The following is a 13,659-nucleotide window of genomic DNA, read 5'->3' as shown; positions in this document are numbered from 1 at the left end:
TATTTGTATTATGCCAAGTGCTGAGAAGCATAAACTCAGGTTACTCACAAACACCCTACACAGGCAATGTATATTATGATGTTGCACATTAGGCTAAGAGTGGCAGGTCAGGACTATTGAGGATAACTGGATAATACAGTTAGCACATTTCAACTGTTACATAATATTTACTAGAGTGAAAACGTTACTTTTATACTGTTATATGGGGTCTTTAGCTGAACATGCTCCAAACTTTGTAAATAAATCTTTTTAATCTAAAAGGTAAAATTGATAACATTTTAAGCTAACATTTTGGATATGGTTGGTAGTTTTAATCAAGTAAAACAGAAGCAACCTAATTATATGTTCTGTTATGTAACTAGATCTTTCTCTTTGTAGTTTAGATTTATTTTATGTGTGTGTTGCCTGCATGTATGTAATTACAACACGTGTGTATTGCCTGCAGACACCAAAATGGGACATTGGATTCCCTGTAACTGGAATTATGAGTGGTTGTTAGCCACCATATCAGTGCTGGGAACTGAATCAGGTCCTCTACAAGTAAGGTCTTTTAACCACTAAGCCATCTTTCCGGCCAGTCTTTGCATTTACAAAAATGGATGTGTGTAAGGGGCTAGAGAGATGGCTCAAAAGTTAAAAGCACCTACTGTTCTTGTAGAGGACCAGAGTTTGATTCTCATCACTCACATCAGGCTGCTCACAGCTGCTTATATCTGCCCATGCACACACACACACATACACATAAACAAAAATAAAATTATTTTTAAAACCTGATTATATGACAGTGCTCCAGTTTGCTAATTCATTTCTGGAAGGCCACAAAATGATTTTGTTTAGTCAGTTTACCTTAGTTTTTGATTTTAAGATACTTGAAGATTGCTTAAAAATTATTTCCCCTCTCCTGTCTTTTTTTTTTTTTTTTTTTTTTTCCCCTAGAAAAATGACCTCAGTAGCCCAGGTTGGTCTCAAACTCATTATGTAGCCCAGTGATGCCCTGGAACTTGTGATCCTCTTTCCTCTATCTCCGGAGGGCTGGGTTACAGACATTTACCTTCATTCCCAGTATACATAATGCTGGAGATCAAACCCAGAGTATCCTGCATGCTAGTCAAACACTATAACTGAGCCACAATCCCAGCCCTTAAATCTTAAGAGAGATACGGACTTTATAAATAAAAGGGCAAGGTGGTCATGTTTAAGGGATTGCATTTGAACAAGCAGCTTAGCTTTCGTGTTTTCTACCTAGTGGTCATTCACACAAATCATCATTTATTGTTTATATGTTTTGAATTAAACTTGCTTTTTACTTTAAATAAATAAATAAAAAGCTTCTTAAGAGCAATAATCATGCTGACTCATTTGGTAACTACCTTGCCACCAAGCCTGGTAACCTGAATTAGACTGAGGAACCACATGATGGAAGCAGAAAACTGTCTGCCACAAGATGTTCTCTGACTGCCACACATGCCAGGGCAGGTGCATGCACCCATATAAATACATAATTCTAAAGCATTCAAAACAGTTTTAAAATTAAATGTTAAAAATGCTAACATCTCACTATTATAAATAAGACACACAATTGAAGCCATCTTTTTCTAATTTTAGTACTGTTTGGCCAAGTGACTTTTGCTGCAAACTATAATTTGATTTCAAATGCAAGATGACAAAGAAAATGGACTGGGTTCACCAGTATATCCTTAGTGTTTAATTACCCATATTTAAAGCTAAATTGCTTATATTGTGCTTTGTCAGGGTCGTTCTATGTATGTCCCTAGCCATACAGCTGCAAGAGGTATTTTACCTTCGATTCTCTGCACCTTGGTTTCTATTACTATAATATGACTTTCAGTTCTGATGTATCCTAAGGGGGTAGGTACTCACCCTGTTGTATTTAGCATGCTGTGGGTATCTGGATAGTTTAGTGTTTTGTTTGTTTGTTGTTGTTGTTGTTTGGGGGGGTTGGTTGGTTGGTTGGTTGGTTTTGGCTTTAGTTTTGGGTTTTATTTTTTGAGACAGGATTTCTCTGTGTAGCTTTGTAGACCAGAACTCACAGAGATCTGCCTGCCTCTGCTTCCCAAGTGCTAGGATTAAAGACATGCACCACTACTGCCAGCCTATAGTCTAGTTTTTAATATCATGCTTCTTGTAATAATTAGGAGGTTGTCTAGCCCATACCTGCTTTCTTTCCAGCTAGTTAGTTAAGGCCCAGAGAGATAAAAATGGCTTGTCTGGCATCACCTACCCAGCCTTGGCACACTGAATGTGTTCTTTGCATGTGCTATGTGGAGCCACATAGATTACATGCAAACCAGCTCTCTATGCACCTCTTTATTTACATTTGTGCATTTGGAGCTCTGCTTTTGACTCTAATTTTTAACTTGTCTAAATGTTTAGAAGTCTTCTAAACAGTCCCGGAAATCTCCAGGAGATGAAGATGATAAAGACTGCAAAGAAGAGGAAAACAAAAGCAGCTCTGAGGGTGGAGATGCCGGCAATGACACAAGAAACACGACTTCAGACTTGCAGAAAGCCGGTGAAGGGGTGAGGATGTGCTGATGATTTCCTTATCCCCTGTTAACCTAGAAGACATTTCTCTTTGGACTCAGTGTCCATGGCTTAGCATTGGTAGACATGCAGTTTGTTACATCCATTCACAAAGCCTGAATGAATGGCCAGATGTTTAGAGTCTGAGGACATAAGAGCCATGTGCAAATTATACCTTCCTGGAAAATTGGAGCTCTGAATATTTATTTTTCAAACTACTTTAGCAACTTCTGAGTATTTTAAAAGTAGTTTGCAAATTATTGAAGTTGAAATTTACTAGTTCTGTTTCTTTTATCACAAAGTCAGTGGCATATTCAAAATAGAATATAAATATCCAAGCTGTATTTGAATACTGATAATTAAAAGACCTATAGAAACAGATTTACTTACTTTGACTCTTGTTAACTTCTGTTGACTTTAGCATTAAAGACAAGTCCACATTTGTAAAAGTGGTAGTAAAGGTAGTTTGTGCACCTGGGCATTTCCCAAACATCTTTCTCTCTAGACCAGTTGTCTTCAAATAATAACCTATGAGGACTTAGCACTTACTTGCCCAACAGGGTTGACTCCAAGCACAGCAATGGATGAGGGATGAAACCTGTGAAGTACACTGCTACTTCTCTATTAAACTCTTGATTTTATTTTGTTCTTACCTGTTCATATCAGTCCTGGTTGCCTCTCAGCATTTTCTTTCTTCGTCTCAGGTATCTGTCATTACCCTGGAAGTACACTTTTAGTTGTTCTCTTACTCCTGTCACTCAGGATATCCTTCCTCAACTTCCTTCTCCCTCCTCTTATTTTTTGAGGCAGGGTATTGGCTGTGTAAGTACTCACTGTGTAGCTCAGGCTGGCCTCAAACTCATGGCACTCATGCTTCAACCTCTTGAGTGCTTGGTCTGCAGGGTGTATCACCACACCGTCTCCTTCTCTTGCAGCATTTAATACCATTAGACACTTTCTCCTCCTGACTCTCTTCCCAGTCACCATTCTTTTTGCTCCCTCTGTCTCCCAGAGCTCTCCTTCAGACTGCCATGGTATGCTTCCTTAAAAATCCCCTCATCCACCGGGCATGCACATGCCTCTAATCCCAGCACTTGGGAGGCAGAGGCAGGCATGGAGGCCAAGTGGTCCATGGAGTGAATTTCAGAACAGCCAGGGCTACACAGAGAAAAGCTGTCTCAAAAACAAGACAAAAGTTCCTGTTTTTATTTTTATCAACATTGTTCAATTTGGCTTCTTTATGAATATTTTTTAGTGATGATATTTACTCACTACTGTGCTTTTCAAGGTTCATTAATTTACCTATATATAGTAGCAGGGTTTTTTTTTTTTTAGTTAATAAAAGTTATTACACAGGGGTGGGGGGATGTCACAGCTGGCCAGGGTGCATGTATAGAGGTCCCAGAACAACAGTCAGGAATCCATACTTGCACACGAATCCTGGGGATCCAGCTCAAATCTTGCACATATATGAAAGTACCTTTATTCACCAAACCTTTTTGCCAGCCCTTATTCATTTTTCAATGCTGTATAATGCTCACTTTATGTAGCATATATAATGCTATGTGAATATGCCACAATTTGTATATTCAATCTACTATTAATGGGTATTTGGGCTATTTCCAGCTTTGGGCAGTTTAGAACTATTTTCCAAAAGCACTTTGTCTCCTAGTGTACATGCTCAAGTCTTCTTATACAACTAGAACCAAAGATGCTGAAGTATAAGTTTATGGCTTTCATTTTACCAAGTAACTTTCTGGAGGAGTTGGCCAGTTTATGCTCAGACCAAGAGTGTATTAAAGCTCCCAGAGTTAACTTGGTGTCATCTGACTTTGACTTTTGACAATATGTTGGTGTAAAATAATTATTACAGTATGAATTTATAATGCAGTATGATCAGTGATAAGTTTCTTTTTGTGTTTATCAAATGGACATGTTTCTTCTTCATGATACCCATTTCCAGGGTTTTGCCTGTTTTCCCATTAGTCTTTTTCTTACTTGTTTATTGGACTTTGCTTATGCTATACAATACTGTTTCATGTTTGTGTCTTACATGTTCACTTTCTTTTGCTTTAAAAAAAAATACTTCCTTGATTTTATTTAGTCAGCTGTTGCTATTTTCTGTCTTTGAGCATAACCATTTTAACCATCTTATTGAAATCATCTGTCACATAGCAGGAGTTTCTGCCTGGGCTCTCTTATGTTCCTTTGGTCAATTACCCACTCTTAATTATAGTAGCTTTCTAATGAGTCATAGTATTTCATAAAGCTAATAGCCTAATATTAAACTTATTTTTAAATATCTAATAGTTATTAACTGGGATAGAATGCCAAAGGACATTTTTTTCTTAATACAGTAATCTTTAAGAATGATTTAATAGATGGATCATCAAAGGAAAGTTGCTGGAGCAGTGTTCTTTAAAAGACAAAAAAAGCACGAGAAGAGTACATATCGTGAGGGATTATTAGGGCACAGATACAGAGAAGTAGGTACTTGGGAGGAGAGCTCATAAAAATATTCTTGTGTGATTGCTTCTGTTTTGTAAGGAAACAAGGTCATCATTTGAGAGAGTGCAAGAAAAAGTGCTGAAGTTTCACAAAAGAGGAAGAGGTTTAAAATAGTCACTTAGAAGAATAGGACAGTGTATGGATGTTAGAAATGAAGGTGATTGTTAAGGCAGTGGGACCAACTTGGGGCTGGTGGGCATAAATTTGAATTAAGCAGTAGGAATGATTGCTCCAGGCAAATAGAGCTGTGTAGGCACACAGAGGCCAGAAAATTCATTTCAGCTGGAGTACAGTACAGGAAAGAAGTTGAGGCCCAGGAGCTTGGGGTGGGGAGTAACTATAGAATCTAAAATATGTTATTATTGATTGAATTTTTTTTTTTTTTTTTTTTTTTTTTTGGTGTTCAGTTTTTGCAATTTCTCATACATTCTAGATACTAACCCCCTTGGAAATGTGTAGTTGGCCAAGGTTTTTTCCCACTATGGGTTGTCTTTCCACCTTTTTGTTTTATATGATCCAGTTTATCATTCCTTGGTATTATTTCTTATGATATTGAAGCCTTTAGAAAGTTATAGCCTGTGTCTTGAAATACTCTACTTGTTTTTCTTCAGTTTTTTTAGGTTAAGCATTTCATACATACATATAATGTGTTTTGATCAAACACACTTCCTATTTCCTCCCCTCCAGTTCCTCCTCTATTCCTTAACACCCCTTTCTCCTCTCAACTTTATATGTTTTTTTTCTCTAACATTTTCAAATTACTAGGTCTTATATAAAATTCTTTGATCCCATTTTGTATTTATTTTTATACAGAGTGAGTTATATATTTAGTTTCACTCTTCTATAGGTATATATCCAGTTTTCCTAGAACCATTTATTTGAAAAGGCAGTTTCCTCCTAATATATGTTTAGACAAAAATAAAAATTGGATGACTGTGTCTGTGTGGCTTTATTTCCTGGTCCTCTACTCTATATTCCATTGGACTTCATATCTGTTTTTGTGCTGATACTATGCAATTTGTGAGGCTCTGTGGTATAGTTTGAGATCAGGTATTTTGAAACCTCCAGCATTATTCTTTCTATTTAGGATCACTGTGGCTTGTGGGGGTCTTTTTCATTTCCATCTGTATTTTAGGATTTTTTTTTTTTTATTTCATTGAACGATGTCTTTGGGGTTTTGATAGGAATTGTATTGAATATGTATAACACTTTCAGTAATGCAACCATTTTCATAATAGTAATTCTGCCAGTCCATGAGCTTGGAACCCCTTCAGTCTCCTGATTTCCAGTTTCTTTCTTCAGTATCTTAAAGCTTTCTTTGTGAAGGTCTCCCACCTCCTTGGTTAGATCTATTTCTGGGCATTTTACTTTTCATGGAACTATTTCAAATAAGTGGCTTTCTGTGATCCTCAGCAAACTCATGAGGGTATAGCAAGTTTTCTGATTTCTATATGTTGTTTTTGCATCCTGCTACTTAATGTTTATCTGGTCTAAGGACTTTCTGGTGAAATCTTTGAGATCTTTGAATGTAGGATTGTCAGCTGCATATAGGGATGATTTCTTCCCTCCCTATTTTCAGCCCTTTTATTTCTTATCTTATAAGTAGTAGTGTCCTAAAAGGCACTTACATTTGGAATCTGTCTAGTTTCATTCTATTGTTATGATAAAACACTGGCCAAAAACAACTTGAGGAGGAGAGGGTTTATTTGGCTTACATTTCAAGTCACAATTCATCTTTGAAGGAGGTTAGGGCAGGAGCTCAAGCAAGGCAGGGGCTTGAAGAGGAAGCCATGAAGGAATGCTGTTTGTTGGCTCACAGACTGTCTTTCTCACTGATTTGTAGTCAGCTAGCTCCATGTACATCCCAGGACCACCTGCCTAGGGATGGTGCTGGCCACTGTAGGCTAGACCCTCCCACATCAATCATCAGTAAAGACAGTTGCTCTGGAACATGGCCACAATCTGATCTGCGTAGTCTCTCAGTTGAGACCTCTGAGATGATTCTAGGCTGTGTCAAGTTGACAGCTGGTGCTGACAAGGATGGGATCTGAACTATTCACGTTTTGGTTCAATACAATCCCTTAGACTATTTGGACCTCGCACAGTTTTTTCTTGTTTAGAAATACTGGTTTCTACTTCCTCATGCTGATCTGTTTAGTGTATTTTAATCATGTCTCTGAATATCACTGTCTTTTTAGAAGTCTTTAAATGTCAAGAAGCTGTTATATGGAGCATTTAAAATTATAATTTTCACTTAAATAATCAAATTTTATCACTGGCAACAAATACTGTATTTTTTCCTATAAATTGGTAAGTCACTATATTTTTACAAAGTGACCATTATTAAAGCTTTTTATTAGTGTATAATAACTACACAGATTCATTGGGAAGTTTTTATTCATGCATACCATTATTATATTTACCCAGGCCTGGTTCTTGTCCCCTCCCACCTCCAGCTTATCCCTTTCCTACTATAAATCTAGAATCTATGGGGTTTTAAAAAATAATTTATTTAAATTTATTTTGTTGCATTGGTGTGAAGGATTCAGGTACCCTGGAACTGGAAATAGTTGAGAGCTGCCATGTGGATGCTAGGAATTGAACTCAGGTCCTCTGGAAGAGCAGCCAGTTCTCTTAACTGCTGAGCCATCTCTCTAGCCCCCTAGAATCTATGATTTTTTTTTTAAAAGCCTTATTTGCCTTTGTTTTTGTTTGTGTGTTTTGTTTGTTTTTCGAGACAGGGTTTTTCTGTATAACAGTCCTAGCTGTCCTGGAACTAGCTCTGTAGACCAAGCTGGTCTCAATCTCACAGAGATGTTCCTGCCTCTGCCTCCTGAGAACTGGGATTAAAGGTGTGTGCCACCACTGCCCAGACAGATATCCAAATCTTAACATCAGTTTTTTTTGTTTGTTTGTTTGTTTGTTTTGTTTTTTTGTTTTCACATAAAAATGGTACTCTGTGAAAAAGTCCTTTTGGCTTCTGCCTGACATATTTTGGTTATATGTTAGCTTTGCTGCCCCATAAAACCTTTCAGTGTGCCTTACATCAAAATGCCTCAAGGTGGAATCTGATTGGATCCTCCAGATGTCAGTAACATAGCCATGCAAGACATAAAAGGTGACACCACAAAGCATGAGCACCACATTGGCTCTTTAGGTAGAGGAAATATCTATCAGGCCTGGCAAATACCCAGAGTCCTGTGTCCAGTATAGACACTATTCTGAATTAGAATTGAATAGAAGTGAGTTCAGAAGTTATCATAGACATTTGAAAGTCTCTTCAGTGCATTGACAGTACTTTGATACTACCATTGGATCTGCTTCAAAATATTCTTTAATATGAGTTGATCGGCTAAATTAATTTCCTACCACATAAATATAACGTTTATTACCTTTCACATTATATTAATAAAATTTACTGTTGACGGTTTCTTTGGTTGATTAACAATTTTTCATTATTTGGGTGTCTTCCTCCTTCCAAAGGAAGAGAGTCTTCCAGAGTATCTGTGAGTATAATCATGTCTAGTATCTTCATTTATTAATAAATAAATTACCAGGCATTGAATTTTTCAGATTCACATGTTGTAAATATGATTTTTTTTTTTTTAAAAAAAAAAAGTAAAGATCCACAAGCTTCCTTGTTTGGGGTAGGGACAAAGAAAGCTAAGAAGTCTATCTCTGTCCTCTGGGGAATTGGTAAGCCTGAAATCTCCTCCCCTTGGGAAGGTTCTATAGTGATTTGATGGGATGAGTATGCAGGCTTTGGTTAGGTGGGAATATCCACATGCACGTGTGTTGACTGAGTTATTTATGAAGTAACAAGCTGTTTTAGAGAAAAAAATATTTAAGGTCTGAGTTCCCTTTTTGTCCGTCCCATGAGAACTAGAAGTGATTAATATTTAGGTTAATGAGATAGAAAATAAAGATATCATCTCCTTGGGGAAATATAATCTGACACAATTTAAAGTGGGATTCAAATTTAAATGGAATTCTTGGGTCTATAAGAGGGCTCAGTGGATAAAGTTACTTGCCACCAAGCCTGAGGACCTGAGTCTTGATCCCAGAATCCCCATGCTAGGAGAGAACCTACTCCTGTAAGTTGTCACCTGACCTTCATGTGTGCACTATAGCATGCACACACACATAAAATAGACATATTCAAAAACAGAATATAATGCTACATTAAAACTTTAATTCTTTTAAACAACAGGAATATTTATCTTAGTCACATATATGCCGTATAAATTTTAAAAGATATCTAGACTTTGTTTCATCTGATGTTAACTTTTGTACTTTGTTATGCCTTGTGTGCCACATGGAACTAAAGTATTTTGGGTGATCTGTGCACCGTGTGATTTTCGGGTTTATACAGCTTACCTTTCTTTCTAACAGTGCAGTCCTACAGCACAAATTACATTTATTTTTAGTGTCTGTGTAGACCCAAAGCAAACATTTCCTTAAGTGGCACAGCATGCACACCACTACACATTCCTCCCTACCAGAGAGTAGACAGTTTACTTCTGTTTTGTTTTTCGAGACAGAGTTATTTCTCTGTGTAGCCTTGACTGTCCTGGAACTCACTCTGTAGATCAGGCTGCCCTGGAACACAGAGATCCACCTGTTCCTCCCAAGAGCTGGGATCAAAGGCTGGCACCACCATTTCTGGCTGACAAAGTTTGCTCTTTAGGGTTTTTGCTTGTTTGTTATAACAGAACACTAAAAATAGCATTTAACTTTTGTCAGGTAAAAAGCAAAGCCTCTGAAGACATTTTTGCTAAGTATTGCTGCCATCATAATGCTGATGCTGGTTCAAACCTTGCAAAAAATAATGCTGTTCCCCAAAGGTGTGGATAGCTTCCCTCCTTAGTATCCTAGCTCATCTAAGGCTTGTTCTATTTGCTTTTTTACAGACCTAACTACCATAATGAATGCTGCATATTGAGAGAAACCACAAGAAGGTTAAATGCTTGTCTAATTCTTGGATTTGATATGAACCAACACATAGTCTTTGTTGTCATTGACAGAGCCCCACCCCTTGTGTGTGTACATTATTCACGCTCCTCTCTGTTCTGTTGAAGGGGGAAAAAAAAAGACATTTTGACCTTTTTTAAGGTTATTGACTTAATTTTATGTTATTTGATTGCATGAAGTTGCCCTTAACCACTGAAAATTATCAAGATTTTTGCACAGACTTTTCCATGTCTAGGCTCCTTTTCCAAGGCAGTTCTGGTCATCAGCTTCCTGCCTTTATCCCACCATCATCAAATACTCAGTTAAATAGTAATTCATATTTTTTAGATGAGTACTCAACATAATACTTAAGGATGGGATTTTCTTTCTAATAGAACCCCCAAACCAACTCCTAGATACATATTGTTGGTATGCTGGAGGTAAAATTAAAGTCATCTTTCAACTTTAAGGCCATGTGTAAAGTTTAACTGTATTGTACAATACCTGTCCTGTATTAGAAATAGCTAGTTGAAACTTACACTTCTCAAAACTCATGTTGCTGTGTACACAAACTGAGTGTATATGTGAATCTAGTGAGTCTTTTTGTGTTATACCAAAATAAAGGAAGGGTTTATTTTTTTCCCAATGCCAATATGATTTGAGCTAATCACTCAAGCTGGTCACTTTACACTTGAAAGCTGAAATTAGCAGGAGCACCATGGGAAACCAGACAAAGCATTGACGCTTGAACATAGTAGACTTTTAGAAAAAACTTTTCTTTTGGAACTAGAATTAGAGTAGTTAACATTCATCCACAAATGATTATTATGTATACATTATTGTTGCTATTGTGATAATAGAATCTTATTTATTTTTATGCCAGCTTATACTGTGAGAACACATTAGTCAGCTTGAGTTTCATCAACTCTGTTATGCTTGTCTTTAGAACATCTTCCGTGTATGTTTGAGGTTTGTAGCTGAAAAGTTTACTGTTAAAAAAAAAACAAAAACAAAAAAAATGTATTGTTTTTACAGAATAAATTTATTGGAATGTGTACTGAGAGTAAGATTTGAGGTTGTAAACAACTGAGTTAGTGTTATTTGGCTTCATACGTGTAATGTGAAGTATCAGTGTAATTCCTATATTAAAGCAAATATTGACAGCAAGTTGACATTAGAATTAAGTGCAGGTGAGGATTTTATTTTTTCTATCTTTTTTCTTTTTAAATATTCTAGATGTTAGGTTAATTGAAAACACTGGAAAGGACAGGAGTGAGTTGACTTATGATCTGCCTGCACGTCTAAGAAAACACCAGCTCAGTGGACCCAGTGTTTACACATAACCTCATGTGCATACCCTTTTCTTTTGGTTCTTACTTTGTTGAAGAACTAATGAACGTGAAGACAGAATTTAAGAAGACCTAAAAGCCCAGTGTCTTTGGGATGATGAAAGTGATGCTGGGCTGTGAGAGTTAAATGCTATCTACCTACGCCTTCAGGGCATACTGAGGAGGCTACTATGTTTTGGGCTTGTTTCTGTCGTTTAGCAATTAATGGTTTCTCTATTGTACTTACACAGTTCCAAGTATGGGAAGCTCACTAAGAGACAGGGTGCCACATCAGGTTTTACCTCTAAAAGGTAATTTAAATATTTTATTCAAAAATAAATGAAATTCATCAAAAGAACTCTTTACTAATCACACTAAAACATGGAGAATGTAGATAACATTTTAAATTGGAATATATAACAGATGTCTTAAATAAAAAGTTCAAAATTTGTCATGAAAATGTATACATAAAATGTTTCAAATTTAATATTTGTTTTCATAAAACACCAAAAATAATTTTATTGGAAGTATACACAAACACAAGAGAAATATTACTACCCACCAATAAAACAAGTGTTCATGTAAGGCTAATAATAAAGTTGATTTGTGTCATCTTAGCTATTTAAATTCACAATAGAAGTTTTGATAGCATTTTTTAAAAATATAAGTAAGTAATATACTTTCCTTATGAAGACACTTCAAGCAACTTAAAAATGTGATGATCTGGCATTACAGTAAGGTTGTCAATGACTCATACATTTTATATGAAGAAGTTATTTCTCCAGCCTGTAATTGCTGTTTTGAGTTATTTCATATGCATAGTGAATGTGGTTAGTCACTTCTGAATAGTTTCATTTTTATGCTATTTATAGGCACTGGAGTTGTAATTTTCACACATAATATGTGCAATGTTAAGATCCATGGTCACATTCACAGAAAATTTTTGATTTATTCTTTAAATAAGCTGTTTCTCTCAACTTCGATTTCCCTTCAAAAATGAGAATATACCCATACAATACCATTATTTTCATTCACAATACATTGTAGAGAAAGAATCTACTCTCGTGAGCATCATGGGAGGAAGTGAAGTGGAGCATCGGTTCCATGTAACAGGGTCAGAGAGAACATGAGGTATATTTATTCCACCTTTTCATCTGCCTTTGTCCTTATGAAGAACTCGGGATTGTAGGTACAGCGGTAGGCCAAGAGCTGAGGAAGAACTCCATATGCTATGTTTAATGCTAAAAAAATGATTTTTGCTTCTTCAGGAACTCTGTAGACATAAGCAGTTCTAGCATGAAGGGAAGCACCAATGTGTGAAAACTGAGCCTGTTTATATTAAAACAAACAAAAGAATAAGCATGAAATCTGTTTACGTGGATTAATGATGAATTCTGGGTGACTCATTCAGACCATATGCCCTCAAAGCCTGTCTTAAAAGCAAAATACTTTCAGATAATCTAGTCTTAATACATAGTCTTTCCCTAAATTTAAGGTCATTCTTTATTTAAAAAAAAAAAAAAAAAAAAAAAAAACTATTCAGATAATGTATCCTATTTAAAGTGTGGTTTTATTATTCCAGGTGTGTGTGTGTGTGTGTGTGTGTGTGTGTTTAAACTTATCCAGTGCCCAATACCAAACAATTCTAATTTGAATTCTAGGAATACTACATGGACACTCAGCTAAGTCTTACAGATTGGATTCCAATTAAAAATGAAGTTGAGTTTAAAAGCTAAATTGTAGTTAGTATAACGAGTTACTTAGAGAGAAGCACTGGGGGGGGGGGGGAAGTGTCTCAGTGTCACTGGGCAGACTGACTACTAGAAGCCAGAGTTCAGAGTCCCATCAACTTGTAGTTTTATTTGTGTATTTGGTTTTGTGCAACTTAATAGCATTATGGTTGTTTGTAAGATACACTTGGCAATAGCTTGACTGTGGAGAGCAGTGTGATTATAAAATGGCAAATATGTACACAGGCAACCTTTTCAAGCCAAACTGAAATCTACTTAGAATCGTGAGGGGTCAGCATATTCCAAGTTTCAGAGCAGAAAGGCAAGGGCCTCTCTATTCATATACATAGACTCTATTCAGAATGTGCCTGTTGAGTTTTACTTGGCTCGTTTGTTCTTAGTACTTTTCATAAGCACAGAGAAAAACTATTAGAAAAGTAATACAGGCCATAGCAGGATTAAAAACCAAGAACTATTTTCTCAGAAAACTTGTGTTATTAAAAAATGCAAACTCCAAATCTGCTTTTTTATGTTTGGCTGAAATTCAAGATACACATGAATAAAGACTGAGGATTTAAATGTAATAAGTAGTAAATTAT

The 13,659-nt window shown here is 36.3% G+C and overlaps 2 protein-coding genes across 3 annotated transcripts in view; one reads left to right on the top strand and one right to left on the bottom strand.

Moving 5' to 3' along the window:
• Hdgfl3 (HDGF like 3) overlaps positions 1-10,642 on the top strand; it is a 57,097-nt gene extending 46,455 nt beyond the window's left edge. The window contains exons 5-6 of the mRNA XM_051206653.1: positions 2,395-2,541; positions 9,963-10,642. Coding sequence (XP_051062610.1) covers positions 2,395-2,541; positions 9,963-9,968 — 153 coding nt within the window. The 3' untranslated portion in view covers positions 9,969-10,642. The remainder of the gene's footprint in view (positions 1-2,394; positions 2,542-9,962) is intronic.
• Positions 1-13,659, bottom strand: part of Tm6sf1 (transmembrane 6 superfamily member 1) — a 43,004-nt gene that overhangs the window by 7,391 nt on the left and 21,954 nt on the right. The window contains exon 10 of one of the 2 annotated variants that reach the window (XM_051206648.1): positions 11,026-12,659. The exons of the other annotated variant lie outside the window; for it this stretch is intronic. Coding sequence (XP_051062605.1) covers positions 12,468-12,659 — 192 coding nt within the window. The 3' untranslated portion in view covers positions 11,026-12,467. Of the gene's footprint in view, positions 1-11,025; positions 12,660-13,659 lie in introns of those variants that run through there. 2 annotated transcript variants of the gene reach the window in all.

This window comes from Phodopus roborovskii, unplaced genomic scaffold (assembly GCF_943737965.1).
Source record: "Phodopus roborovskii unplaced genomic scaffold, PHOROB, whole genome shotgun sequence".
Classification (NCBI taxonomy): Eukaryota; Metazoa; Chordata; class Mammalia; order Rodentia; family Cricetidae; genus Phodopus; species Phodopus roborovskii.
Note: the sequence above shows the minus strand (reverse complement) of the source record. Positions and strands in the feature narration are given on the sequence as shown.